The 14,985-nt window shown below is 34.8% G+C and overlaps 1 protein-coding gene across 1 annotated transcript; it reads left to right on the top strand.

The window, feature by feature from the left end:
• The first annotated feature begins 588 nt into the window (after positions 1-588).
• Positions 589-14,176, top strand: LOC144840381 (protein argonaute-2-like). The gene is made up of 20 exons (XM_078696181.1): positions 589-703; positions 1,503-1,848; positions 2,635-2,755; positions 3,005-3,186; positions 3,826-3,962; positions 4,583-4,717; positions 5,002-5,089; positions 5,675-5,758; positions 6,001-6,064; positions 6,592-6,663; positions 7,117-7,293; positions 7,773-7,906; positions 8,187-8,371; positions 8,686-8,845; positions 9,046-9,136; positions 9,231-9,425; positions 9,865-10,101; positions 10,769-10,968; positions 11,190-11,237; positions 11,547-14,176. Exons 1-20 carry the CDS (start codon positions 667-669, stop codon positions 11,653-11,655), a joined length of 2,802 nt encoding a protein of 933 aa, XP_078552307.1. The 5' UTR covers positions 589-666; the 3' UTR covers positions 11,656-14,176.
• The last annotated feature ends 809 nt before the right edge of the window (positions 14,177-14,985 follow it).

Genomic DNA, 14,985 nt, shown 5'->3' with positions numbered 1-14,985 from the left:
TGTTCTGTTCCTTTTCCGACTTTTAACAAAATAATTAAATTTAAATTATAATAGTTATTGTTATTATTTTATCCTACAATTGGGAACATTTAAAAATATTTTTAATTTAACGGTCACTGTATTTATTGCATTTATGATAATTAATAAAACCTCCACTATACTCATAAAGATTAATAGCTTTAAACATGCAAATCTGTTTGTTGTCAATTTCAAAGTTGTTTATTTTTTTTTATTATAATATTTATGAATCGTAATAAATTACTTAAATGCTTAAAATATGATTTTTGAGTTTAAATCTTACTGTTTTTTATTTGTTACCAATTGTATTTCCAATAGTAAATAATAAAAGCACGAGAATGTATATTGTTTGAACAACATTTGTTATTTTGAGACCGTTGATGAAGACATTTATTACAGTGTGGACTAACAAAGAACAGATATATATTATTGTTATCTCAGAAGATAAGATCTAGGCCTACTACAAACTTTTCAATTAAATTATTGTGTGAAAATCAGAAAGAGAGAGCAAGCTATTACGACTAGCGCCCCCTATAGTTATTATCTTTGATTATACAGGTAGGAAACAATAGCGTGTAATGAAAGACGAGGGTTTGTGTATTTTTGTCGATTTTATTCCTTGTTTTTATACACAAATACACGTTCAGAATGTACCAGCCTCACAACACGATGTATCCTCAACATAGTAAGTATCTTTTGAATAACAATTATGGTTATAAATGATTAAAATAATGATAGATTTTGGTATGTTTGTTGTAACAATAAGTCCCGGGAAGCGATTGTGACGCTAGGCCATGGTTCGTGGACCCTCAGAGAATGGATTGGCCTTGATCGGGCTAGCTACTGTACTATAGGCCAGCCTGAGCTGTAGCCGCCTTTTTAAAATGGACTTTTGGGTAATGTTTAATTACCATTAATTGGGGTTTGCTGTTAATATACTAACGTAGTATGTAGCTTAGGCTTTAGACCGAAAAACAAACAATAATTTATGATCTAAAATCAGTTTTAAAAATGTAATTGTTCTCTTGTCTTGCCTACAGTATTTACTCACTCAGAGAAAAAGAATTGGCCTAGGCCTACACCTGTTTATTTGTTTTGGTCTATCCGGTCTTGTACTGTATGTGACCTAGGCCTGGCCTAACAGTGCTTACTCGAGGACAGATGCATTTTATACCTAGCCTAGTGTATATATATATTACACTTTGGCTGTTTTACTTTATTGTTTTGATTTTGCTTATTTTATTTTGTATCTCCATTGAGATACAGCCAATGATACCAACAGCATCGTCATTTTTTCAGTAATTTGCCTTTGGATTTATATATTATTCTTTATAATACCATTGAGTAGGCCTAGACCTAACTATTTTTATTATGTCTGGAGAGAGACAAAAATACTGTAAGCTACCTGTAGACCTAAAGAGAAAATAACAATTCAAAAATAAGTTTGAATCATTATTCAAATATATTGTATTGTACCTTTGCAGATATACCCCTGCCTCAACAGCAGCAGCAACAACAGCAGTCACAGCAACCACCACAGACTCCAAGTGGCCCACCACCACCTGTGCAAACTCAAATCCCTACAAGCTCAATGCCTCAACCACCTCATCAGACTCAACTCGTCCAGCCTACTCCAACGGAAGCTGGAGCTTCTGCAGTACCTGGATTGGAACTTGCACATTTTGAATCGCCAAGGAGACCGAACATCGGCACCGAAGGAAGGCGTATTTTACTCCGAGCTAATCATTTTAAAATTATGATGCCGAAGGAAGATGTGTATCATTATGATATTGATATTACACCAGAAAAGTGCCCTAGGAGGGTAAACAGGTATACAGTCTTATTTATTGACCATGCTGGCCCTGGTATAAGCCCCTGGTTTATGAATGTATGTTGGGTAAACAAACCCATAACATTAGATTTTTGTTTACCATGATTTGCATGTTCAATACTTACCTATAATATTATATTGTGTGGAGTTGTGGCTTGGTGGTTATGATGCTTGGCTACCACTCCTGGGTTCAAGTCCCGTCACATGTCAGGATTTTTTCTAAGGACCAAATTACTCCACTCCCAAAGACTTTGTTTATGTAAAGCATCTTGTGTATATGTTTGTCTTGTGAACCTCTGAGGGTCCCTAATGACCAGCAATAGCTGGATGGATCACCTCATTAAATATGGTTAAAAAAAAAAAATATTGTACATTAATTTCCAACTTTAATGCATTAATGCAGTAACTTTTTAACCATATTTAATGAGGGTGATCCATCCAGCAATTGCTGATCATTAGGGACCCTCAGAGGTTCACAAGAAAAACATATATACACAAGATGCTCTACATAAACAAAGTCTTATTACAAGTCTTTGGGAGTGGAGTTGTAAATTTGTCCTTAGAAAAAATCCTGATATGTGATGGGACTTGAACCCAGGGCCCTTGGAGTGGTAGCCAAGCATCATAACCACCAAGCCACAACTCCACTCTGGAGTGTCATGTCCATATATGGACACATCACATTTTTTTGTAACATAAAATTTGGTAGTGTAGACAGAGATTTAACATTACACTGTTTTGTCAGGTAAAACAAGGAGCCATAATATCTATTTTTTTTTTAATAGGGAGGTTATTGAAACACTTGTGAAGGTGTATTCCGTAAAGGTATTTGCCAATCAGAAGCCGGTATTTGATGGTAGGAAAAACCTGTACAGTCGTGAGCCTCTCCCCATCGGCAATGAAAAGGTTTTCCTTCTTGTTTGTTATTTTTTTCACAATTTGTTTCAGCACATATCCAGCATCAAAATTGATCTCTAAACCAATTTTTGTAATATGCAATTTAGTGGCAGCTGTGTTTTGCCCATTCTTACTAATCTCCAGAGCCATGGCTTGAATAAACTCTCTCTGGAAAATGATATAGTCTCACAAGTTACCACTACTGTGCCACTACTGTACTTATTCAACATTTCAATAATTCTTTCATTGTATTCACAGGTTGATCTAGAAGTAGTCTTACCTGGTGAGGGGCGTGACCGATCATTTAAAGTGTCTATCAAATACATGTCAAGGGTGAGCCTATTTCAGCTGCAGGCAGCATTAGAAGGCCAGATTGCATTGGTCCCATTTGATGCAATTCAAGCCCTGGATGTCATCATGAGACATCTGCCATCAATGACGTAAGTGGTGTACAAATATAGTAGAACCCCTTTAGGGGACACTTTTGTTTGGGATCTTATGCTCTGTCTATCAAACTTTATGTGACAAAAAAATTTGATGTGCCCATATGGACATGATGATGATGTCATATCACTATCCATATTTGGGCACATCACACTTTTGTCAAACTACTGTAGTTTGATAGTGTAGACAGAGCTTAATGAAGTGTCCTCTTATTGGAGCAGTGCTTGAATAGGCATGTCTCTGAAATATGGGTGTCCCTAAACAGAGGTTAACCATTGTTTTAAAGCATATTGCCCCTTGCTTGTTTAACAATAAATTGTCCCAATAGATGTAACATTAACTTCATTAACTTAATCCCAATCATTTATTTTAGTTTAGCTCTGTTGACACTATCAAACTACTTTGACAAAAAAAGTGTGATGTGTCCAAATATGGTAGTGATATGACATCATATATGGGATGGAAACATCATATTTTTTGTCACGTAAAGTTTGATAGTGCTTACTGCAAGCCACTTCAATGTTTATTTCACATTTATATTTGTTATGGATATAAAAAAAATAAGTATTAATATGTCATGTAACTGTATGTGTACAATTCTCTTTGTATTGATTTCCTTTGTTTTTCCCTTTCAGATATACACCTGTTGGACGATCTTTCTTCACAGCACCTGAAAACTATTACCATCCATTAGGAGGTGGCAGAGAGGTTTGGTTCGGGTTTCATCAAAGTGTTCGTCCTTCGATGTGGAAAATGATGCTGAACATTGATGGTAGGCCTATCTTCTTTTCTATGCTATTTTGTATTATTTACTAAAGCAGATTGCCCATACCATATTTAATCTTCTGTCCCTCATTGTCCACATACACAAAAGTTCTTACTAGAGACGCAACGCAAGGACGTAGACGCAACACAAGCGAGTTGACCAATGACAATAGTTCGAATAATCACTTGTGTTTGGTCGAATCACTTACGTTGCGTTACGTCCAAGCATTAGGAGTGACTTGTTTCTATGCTAATATGAATAGCATAGGGTTATTAGAACTACTGTATATTGCAAAGATAATTTTATTTACACAAAAGAAGAATGTTAAAACGAAATATTAATGACATTTTCATTATCAAATTTCTTTTTTTATAAAAAAAAAAAGGATATGACTCGTCTACTCTAGTGAGAAAAACACTACACTATCGAACTAATTTGTCAAAAAAAGTGTAATGTGTCTAAATATTGTAGTGATATGATGTCATCGTGTCCATATATGGGCACAACACATTTTTTTGTTGCATAAAGTTTGATAGTGTAGACAGAACTAGAGAGTCAGTTGATGAACAAATGAATAAAATAAATGGACTAATCTTGTTAACCTTGTTATCTTTTCTGTCTTCTAGTTTCGGCAACCGCTTTTTACAAAGCTCAACCTGTTATTGAATTCATGGGCGAAGTGTTGGACATCCGGGATTTGCACGAGAACCGACGACCTCTTTCAGATTCTCATCGTGTCAAATTCACCAAAGAAATACGAGGTACTATATATTTCTTAATAGTAAGATTTGTATAAGGTAAACGGGTAAAGTTCTGAAAGGCAGTGACTTGTCTGAACCAAAATTGACAAATAATCTGAAGCTCTGTCTAAACTATCATAGTTTATGACAAAAAAATGTGATGTGCCCATATATGCCCATGACATATCACTATCATATTTGAGCATATCACTACCATATTTGGGCACATCACATTTGTCAAAGTAGTTTTATAGTGTAGACAGAGCTTTATTTAATGTGACTTTGAATATTACAAATTTTTACAGGACTGAAGATTGAAATAACACACTGTGGGAATATGAGGAGAAAATATAGAGTGTGCAATGTAACAAGGAGACCAGCACAAACTTTAACGTGAGCATACTGAAAATATTCAGTAGATTTAAAAAGTAAACTGTCAGTAATAGTATAGTGTTTAAAATTGAACATTAATTTACTTTTGATATTTACATTTGAAGGATTTTACATTTGAGCTCCGGGATCCCCTGACCCGAGGGAGAATACCCGTCAGAGTCTCACCCTGGGTTATGGGTGATTCTGTACTATATAAATATTTTATTATAGTTCTTATTCTTAATGTTATATAAATCAATAATTAAAATATAAAACATAGATCTTATCTTGAGTACACCATCAGTGAAGTCAAATGATACTAAGTATCCGTCAATGACGGCCATGTTTCTTCAGAAGAAGACGGCTACAGTAACCATTACTGCTGGTATTGTGAGTGAGCTCTGTCTACACTATCAAACTTTATGTGCCCATATATGGACATGAAGATGTCATATCAATACCATATTTGAGCGTATCACTACCACATTTGGACACATCACAATTTCAAACTAGTTTGATAGTGTAGACAGAGCTTAAAGAGCTTCTTTTTTTAATCTACCTGTTATTGTTGTACTGGTATTATATTTGATGTACTTCTATTTACAGATTCCCCCTTCAGTTAGAGAATGGACAAACAGTAGACTGCACCGTGGCTAAGTATTTTATGGACAAATACAGAATGAAGTTGCAGTAAGTTTAGCTTTAACTCTTTTTTCCAAAAATAAAAAACACACAGTGATCTGTATTTTTTTTCATTCAAAACTCAATATGAATTGTGTATAAATTAATACCTTAAAAAGAAATAAGTAAAGAGAACAATTCTTGTAGTGTAGTAGAGCCAGGATCTTAAATGGGAGGACAACATTCTGAGAGTAATCACGTAATACTTGTCTTCCTTTTTTTATATATTTTCTTCTTTTTTTTTCTGTCAGTTATCCGTTTTTACCTTGCCTACAAGTTGGACAAGAACAAAGACACACCTACCTCCCATTAGAAGTAAGTTCATTCAAAGTATAATTATATTATATGAATAACTAAAAAAGTACCCACCATGTTGGTTGCCCACTCCTAGGCTGTATTCCCAGTCCGGTTATTTTGATACCCTATGCGTGTGATTGCATGCAATAGCAACAATGTGTGTAACATACAACCCCTCTCTCTTGTAATATAAGAATACATTAAAAAAATATGTTACATAATTATATTAAAATAGTCCAGAATATTTTTTACAAGGTATTGTTAAATGAACCTTAAGCTCATATCTACACTATCAAACTTTATATGACAAAAAAATGTGATGTACCCATATATTGACATGATGATGTCATCGCACAACCATATTTGAGCATATCACTACCACATTTGAGCATATCACTACCATATTTGGTCATATCACTACCATATTTGAGCATATCACTACCATATCTGAGCATATCACTACCCTATTTGGTCATATCACTACCATATTTGAGCATATCACTACCATATTTAGTAAAGACAGCTTTTTATTTGTATTGTAACAGGTGTGTAATATCGTTGCTGGACAAAGATGTATAAAAAAACTCACCGACAACCAAACTTCTACAATGATTAAGGTAAGGGTTTTGATTTCAGTTTATTTTCAACATATGCAAACCAACATATGCAAATTAACGTATTAACTACTTTATAAGGAAGGAGCCATATGATCATTAAGGATGCATTGTCCCCCAAAAGCATTAAAAATGAAGACTTTAAATAGACAATTTTGCAGTTTTAATAAAGTAATTCACTTCTGTTAAAAAAAAAAAAAAAAATGATTTCACTTTTAAAAAGACAAAAGGAAAGGTTAATTTTAACCAAAAACCGTTATTTAATTTAAGTATATTTTGCTTTAAATTACAATTTTTTCAGGTAAATTTTTTTTTTTTATCCAGTTTTTGGTCAAATGAATGATATTCAACAAACATTTTTTAGGGGGACAATATATCTTCAATATAACTTCTGCTATGATAAACTATTATAACTAAAATGGAAAGTTACATTAACTATGATCATATTTTGCGTAGGCCACAGCAAGATCCGCGCCAGACAGAGAGCGTGAAATTAATAGTCTTCTCCAACGAGCAAAGTTCAACGAGGACCCGTACATGCGGCAGTTTGGTATCAGTATCAGCAATGAGATGACAGAGATACATGGACGGGTATTAAACCCGCCTAAACTGCAATATGGGGGCAGAGTGAGTGTAAGTATAACCCCCATTACTCACTACTAATATTTTTTTATATTGTACTATAATCTGTATTATATTGTATAGGAAGCCTTTTGCCATTTTTCCCCCGACTGATTTCATTTCAGTGAAAATAAAACAGTTATTAAAAGGGCATACCATATTAAGTGTTGCGCATATTGTTACAATATATTACACGGTGTCTGTGTATGGAATAGTCTATTCTCTGAATAGGGGTGTCCCAAACCTGGAGAATCTCCTGTATTGTTTGCGTAAACTTGATGCTATATGCTATGCTATTCCTGTTAATATTACAGAGCCCTTAGCTAGTCAGAAAGGGAAACCAAAATGGTTACTTGAAAGGCACTACTTGTACCGCTATACTTTGAAAACTCCTTTCCGACTTATTTGAGTATCCACACATAAATTATTTATTATTTTATGTGGAATAATAAAATGAGATAATATTTTAATTTGTTAATTTTTGTGTATAGACTCGTCAGCAAGCAGTGCCTAACAGTGGTGTTTGGGACATGCGTGGTAAGCAGTTCCATTCAGGGGTAGAAATCCGTATTTGGGCAATAGCATGCTTTGCACCTCAACACACCTGTCGTGAGGAGTCTCTAAGGTAAGCTGCACCATGCTGTACATTGTAGATGTGACCGTACAAATGATAAATTTGAATAAACAATACTAGGAATGTTTTGAAGTTTATGTAGCCAGTTGCGTAACGCACGGTACAAATGCCCTGGTTTAGCCCTCCTAAGGGCCCTCCAACGCTGGGTAGTTGCATTGGACTGCTCATTCTCTGGGCCCATTGTGCTCTGGGCCCCTGGGTTTAGCCAGTGAGTGCTCATAGCCGTTATGCCACTGTAAATAGCACATTAATTTCCATATTTTCTTAACAGATCGTTTACCGCACAACTCCAGAAGATCTCAAACGACGCTGGTATGCCGATCATAGGCCAGCCATCCTTTTGTAAATATGCCAGCGGAGCTGACCAGGTCGAGCCTATCTTCAGGCATCTGAAATCAACTTTTGAAGGGCTACAGTTAATCATTGTGGTTTTACCGGGCAAAACACCAGTTTATGGTATGTACCTTTGATTTGATTTATTTCAATACCATACATAATACAAAAACAGATAAAAAAGAAACAAAAAACACAATCAGTTTTTATGGTACCTTTCTCAGTCTAGATAAAAGTGCAATATATTTTTTTTCGGTACGATTGACTGTGCTTCTAGTGTAATGTTTTATATCGGCACAGACAACATGTACCTGATTTTTCTGGGCCAACAGTTAAGGAGCTTGGTCGACTTTAAATTAAACACACGGTTGATGGTATCCTCAACAAATCTAGACATTCATTCAAAATTTTCATGAGAAGATTTTTTCATTTTATAGCGGAAGTAAAGAGAGTTGGAGACACACTACTTGGGATCGCAACACAGTGTGTGCAGGTGAAAAACGTGAACAAGACATCACCGCAGACTCTCTCAAACCTCTGTCTCAAAATCAACGTCAAGTTAGGAGGTGTAAATAACATTCTACTTCCTCAAATAAGGTATGTTTTTATTTGTACCTACATTTGGTAGTGATATGCCCAAATATGGTAGTGATATGACATCATCATATCCATATATGGGCACATCACATTTGTTTGTCACATAATGTTTGATAGTGTAGACAAGGCTTAAAGGTTAACTTGTTCTTTTGTACCTTTTATCATTTTTCTAAATTTTTAATTTGCATATTTTTCTTTAGACCACCTGTCTTCCGTGAGCCAATCATTTTCCTTGGTGCTGATGTTACGCATCCTCCTGCTGGTGATGAGAAGAAGCCCTCTATAGCAGCTGTAAGTTCAAAGTTCATGAGAAAATGTATGTTTACATTTGCTATTGTATTAAAAAGCCAATAATGTAAATTCGTATGAACTTTGACATTTTCAGGTCGTTGGCAGTATGGATGCACATCCAAGTCGCTATGCAGCTACAGTACGTGTTCAACAACACCGTCAAGAAATTATTAATGATTTAAGCGGAATGGTGCGGGATCTCTTGGTACAATTCTACCGCTCAACGCAATTTAAACCCTGTAGAATTATCATGTATAGAGACGGTGTTAGTGAAGGCCAATTCCCTCAGGTGAGTTCAAATGAAATTATCATTGATGCTTCAGAGTGATTGCAGATCTCAATTGCAATTCGGCTTAGTCTGACTATTGGATTTACTTCATATGTAAGGGCGTGTGGCGCAGTGTGTTGGTTCAAATCCAACTCTCGTCGCATTGCTTGTATCCTTAGGCAAGACACTTTACTTACATTTGCCTCTATCCACCCAGGTGTATAAAATGGGTACCGGTTAGATCAAAACACAACTTTGCGCTGATTACTAGCTGCATTATTATGGGAGTATGTTTCCATACATGTTTGATCCCAAAAGTGACCGGGGTAATAAGTGCAGCGCATTGAGAGCTTGCTTATATGCGCTATATAAGAATTAACTATTATTATTTGAGCAGTCAAAGGCGTATTTGTGAAATATCTATGCTTTTATTTTTTTTAACATTTTTTATTCATGTAAGGTTCTGGCACATGAACTGCGTGCTATACGTGAAGCGTGCACCTCACTTGAGATCGGCTACCAGCCAGGTATTACGTTAATTGTTGTGCAGAAGCGCCATCATACTAGACTCTTCTGCTCGGATAAACGGGAGCAGGTTGGTCGTAGTGGCAACATTCCTGCAGGAACCACCGTAGATGTCGGCATCACTCATCCCACTGAATTTGATTTCTACCTGTGCAGTCATGCCGGTATACAGGTATGTAGTTAACATCATGGTTTAGAAATATCATATGTTGTCATACTGTAAAACCTCAAAAAGAAGCCTGAGATAGTATGGGCTTCTTTTCGAGATAGACTTTGTTTGAATGTCAAAGGAATAGAAATGTATGATCGTGTTTTATTGATATTTATGACCTTATAACACTTAATTATCTCAACAATCAATTTATTTTAGAATGTATTGTTTTTCAAATGGTACTTTGATTGCATCTTGTATCTTCTTGTCTGCCTCCTTGACAAATTTGTAAAAATCGCTAATCCATAAAACCATGCCCATGGGCTTCTTTTTGAGGTTTTACGATATAACTCCACTCCAAGAGAAACATCCTAGAATAATTTTTTATAAAGACACACATGCTTGTACATATTTTAGTGATATGCCGATATGCATGTGTGTATTGTTTATAAGAGTAGCAATCCCTTTTCATCCCATTGACACACAGGCCACTCTTGTGGTTCCGTAAGAAAGTGATTCAACTGGTAGGATTGTTAGCCCAATGCAGTGACAAACGGCAGGGCTGACATGAAACAGCACACTGGGATAACCCCTGCTTGCTCCAAAAGATGCACTTTCTAAAGTGCACATGAGTGAGATATTTTCAACAGACTTTATTCCAATTATTCAATTTTGATTGTATTTTTAGGGCACCAGCAGACCGTCACATTACCATGTGTTGTGGGATGACAACTCGTTCTCTGCTGATGAGTTGCAGACTCTGACGTATCAGTTGTGTCACACGTATGTGCGTTGTACACGCAGCGTTTCAATTCCAGCCCCAGCCTACTATGCACACTTGGTAGCCTTCAGGGCTAGATATCACTTGGTTGAGAAAGACCATGACAGGTAAGGTTTGTCTTTTCTTGTAGTCAAGTCAACCTCTGTCTACACTATCAAACTTTATGTGACAAAAAATGTGATGTGCCCATATATGGACATGATGACGTCATATCACTACTATATTTGGACACTTTTTTTGTCAAACTAGTTTGATAGTGTAGACAGAGCTTTAGCTATTGAGAAATCTTGTGAAAATTATTTCATTTTTTGAAATGTTCTATTTACAGCCCAAGCCAGTCTCGTAATGGGAGCTATGTTGGTAGTGGTGGAGACAGGTATGTCATTGTTTATTGTTTTTAATTTAATTTTTAAATGCTAATGTGACTTTCAGGCAATTACTGTGTTTTTAAAGCCCACTAGGACACATGCACGGATGTAAGAAGAATGCAAATAATTGGACCAATTACAGTGTGTTATTGTGGGAAACCAGGTTTAGTTTGTCCACAGTGACATGAATCAAAAACCTTCTACTGTATATCACTATATTTTGTAAACATTTTGTATGGGTCGAACCTTTTGTTACGAGAGTGTTCCCCGTTTTAAAGGAGAGTAACTAATAAATATTATTATTATATATTTTTTAGTGGTAATGGAAGCCAGCATTCACACAGCGGCAATGGTAGAAACTTTGTAGACATGGCCCGAGCAATCAAGGTTCACGACGACCAGCTACAAGTGATGTACTTTGCATAAGAGACGTGTAAATTGGTTTGTTAGTAACAATTTATGTGGGTTTATCATTTGTCCATGCAGCAGTATGCAAGATTTCACAACATGCAGTTATAATACTTGTTGTAGAATAATTTGTGGCATGGACTACTTTGAATAATATTGTATTTAAAGATTGTACAAGCTCTCTGTGAGTTAACATTGTGTTAAACATAAACCCTCATTATGTAAAGTTAGAATAGTTTACAGTACGTAATTCTGTAAACGCATAAAAGTGAAAGTTAACGACACGTTTGTAACCATCAATTGTGTATGTTGGTCAAATGAGGCATTGAATGAGAGCCGTTTTGGTGCATTTTATTCGTTAGTGAATGTTGCTAGCAAACCCAAAGCCTAATGTTTTCTTCACAGTTGCTAAAAACGGTGTTGAAAGCCAAAAACTTGCCAAAATGACCGTTATCTTTCAAGCTTAAGCCAGAATTTTTAAATTAGAAATGAAGGAGTTTTTTTTTGTTGAGAATCTAAAATTTATGAGGTACAGGCAAAAAGACACCTCATTTGTAGTTTTAATATTAGTATTTTTATTACATAATGTACTTCAACATTTTTTGTGCCTTTGAGCCCATTAAGTTATTATTTAACATGAAAATAATGTTATATATTATTACATTATTTTTTGTGAGAAATTATAGATTATTGGTCCACATTAGAACATTTTATGGAGTTCATAGTTCAATTACATAATGTTACAAAATGCTGTAGTGTGGACAGAGCTTAAGAGACTTATGTGTGTGGACAAACCGATGCAATGTAAACGGAGGTTGTAGATGTAAATACTACAGGGACCTTGATCATAGAAGTGTGCTTAGTTTTATTGTGCAAATGAATCTATCCAAAGCTTTCCATTTTTCCGTAAGTGCATCAAAAGTTCTATCCAAATGCTTAACTTAGTTTCACTTAAGATCTATCTACATTCTACGCAATGTTGAAATCATTTTGACTTAAGAACAAGCAAATTTTACCCAAATCATTTTACTTAACTGCTTCATATATACTACCAAAAAGCTAAAATGAGTTTCAAAATTGTCTTAAGTGAAAAAGATCTGGTCCCACTAACTTGTACAAATAACTTTTTGCTTATTGGGTCACATAAACGACAATGTACTTCATAATAATTTAACAATATAGAAAACATAGTATTATTAGGTAGCCTCTCATTTAATTTTGATTGGCTATATTTATTTAGGAAAAATGATATAATTTAAAATTAGATTTATGCATCCCTCTACAGTGTTCTGCTGGGCTTGAATAGTGGTTTAAATTATTGATAAAAATAGTTATTTTATAGTATTATCTGGTCGATGCCGACCAACATGCACATTCTCAGCTCAGTAATTTCTACAGGAATATATAACTTGTAAATGGGTTTTATGAGAAATTCTACATTTTGGACATGAATACAGTATTTTAAATTATGAGAATTGAAACCTAATAACGCCTGTTTTGTTAGTATGTGGCATGCTTAGTGTTAACTCTCACCCATTGTAAGTGCAGATAACAGATTTCAGCTTTAGTAAGTTGTTTTAGAAGCCTAGTAAATGTTGCTGCCTAGACCAGTGAGCTTTTAATCTGGTCAATATTGCTGCCTCACCAGATTATGTCAGTTTAGTTATTTGCTTAACCTGGTATATCATTGGTTAATGAGTGAGCAGCTTTTGATCTGGCCAATATTGCTGCCTAACCAGATTATGTCAGTTTAGTTATTTGCTTAACCTGGTATATCATTGGTTAATGAGTGAGCAGCTTTTGATCTGGTCAATGTTGCTGCCTAACCAGATTATATCAGTTTAGTTAATTGCTTAACCTGGTATATCATTGGTTAATATCTGAGCAGCTTTTGATCTGGTCAGTGTTGCTGCCTAACCAGATTATGTCAGTTTGCTTAACCTGGTTAATGAGTGCTTCTTGATTCCAACAGCATTCTGTTTGTTGTATTGTTTCATTTACAGTTACTTAGTGGTAACAGTATAAACATTGCCTTCGTATTGTCTCAGTACTTTCAACATTGTGCCGCAGAATGTCAACTTAATCAATCAATATTTTTTCCAATAGAATATATTTATCTTACATATATATATATGTGTCAAAACACTTTATAAGTTGGTCTGTAAGCAGTAAAAAAGGTTTAGACTATTGTATGGTTGATGTGCTAGGCTATTTCATTGCTGCAGTTTTTACCTATTTCTTTGCAGTTGCAGTATTAGGCTTCTATCCTGGCTGCAATTTAGGCTTTTCTCAGGCTATGGTTTTAGGCTTTTCTCAGGCTGTGGTTTTAGACTATTCCTAGGCTGTGGTTTTAGGCTATTCCTAGGCTGTGGTTTTAGGCTATTCCTAGGCTGTGGTTTTAGGCTAATTCTAAGCTGTGGTTTTAGGCTATTCCTACGCTATGGTTTTAGGCTTTTCTCAGGCTGTGGTTTTAGGCTATTCTTAAGCTGTGTTTTTAGGCTATTAGGCTGTGGTTTTAGGCTATTCCTAGGCTGTGTTTTTAGGCTATTCCTAGGCTGTGGTTTTAGGCTATTAGGCTGTGGTTTTTAAATTATACAGCTTCAATAAAAACTTCATTTTAAACGGCAGGTTTCTGTTCAACCAGTAGTGTGTTGGATAATTCAATCTAATTTTGAAAAAGAATTGAGGTTAAATAAAATTATTTTAGTCAGGAACAAAAATTTTAATTAACTTATATTGTATATATATTTTTTTTCTCCATTACTGTTTGTAACATATTGTTTTTTATTTTCAATTTTAAAAAGTGAATAACACACATTGAGATAATTAGAAAATTACAGAAAAATATAATTCCCTGACTAAAAACAAACTAATTATTGAATGCATTGATTTATATCAAGCATTTAGCAAAATATTAATTTTCAAAGAAATTTTAAAAAGCTAATAAAACACGTAAATCGATTTTAAGGCCAAATATGGTGCGTAAATGCTGCAGTGGTCGCAGGACGCTTATTGTACAAACGCGATCATCTTCCATCGTCATAAAAATTAATGTAGGTGCGTAGAAAACGATAAAAAAAAAAAGCTTATGCTCCAATACAATTAACTACATAAAGATAGTGATAATAGTAATTCTACTACTACTAATTTACTACTAAGAATATTCTTGCGAGTTAATACTATTTTTGGATTTTTTTTCCAACATTTATCTATCAAAACATTTGAATAACTGTTTATTATTAGGAGTTATATTTTGTAAAACTCTTCCTATCCAATCCACCAGACGTAATATGTGCAATGCTTTTATACCTAAACTTTGTGATGTAATATTTATCATTATTTCTCGCA

This window comes from Antedon bifida, chromosome 4 (genome assembly GCF_963402885.1).
Source record: "Antedon bifida chromosome 4, ecAntBifi1.1, whole genome shotgun sequence".
NCBI lineage: Eukaryota > Metazoa > Echinodermata > Crinoidea > Comatulida > Antedonidae > Antedon > Antedon bifida.
The sequence above is the reverse complement of the archived record's forward strand: the minus strand, read 5'-3'. Positions and strand labels throughout refer to the sequence as shown.

Excerpts from the sequence above, each read along its gene's own strand:
- LOC144840381 (XM_078696181.1), top strand. The coding sequence starts at position 667 with ATGTACCAGCCTCACAACACGATGTATCCTCAACATA. Across the intron at positions 5,759-6,000 it reads AAATACAGAATGAAGTTGCA|TTATCCGTTTTTACCTTGCC; the intron begins GTAAGTTTAGCT and ends TTTTTCTGTCAG. Across the intron at positions 10,969-11,189 it reads GTTGAGAAAGACCATGACAG|CCCAAGCCAGTCTCGTAATG; the intron begins GTAAGGTTTGTC and ends TTCTATTTACAG.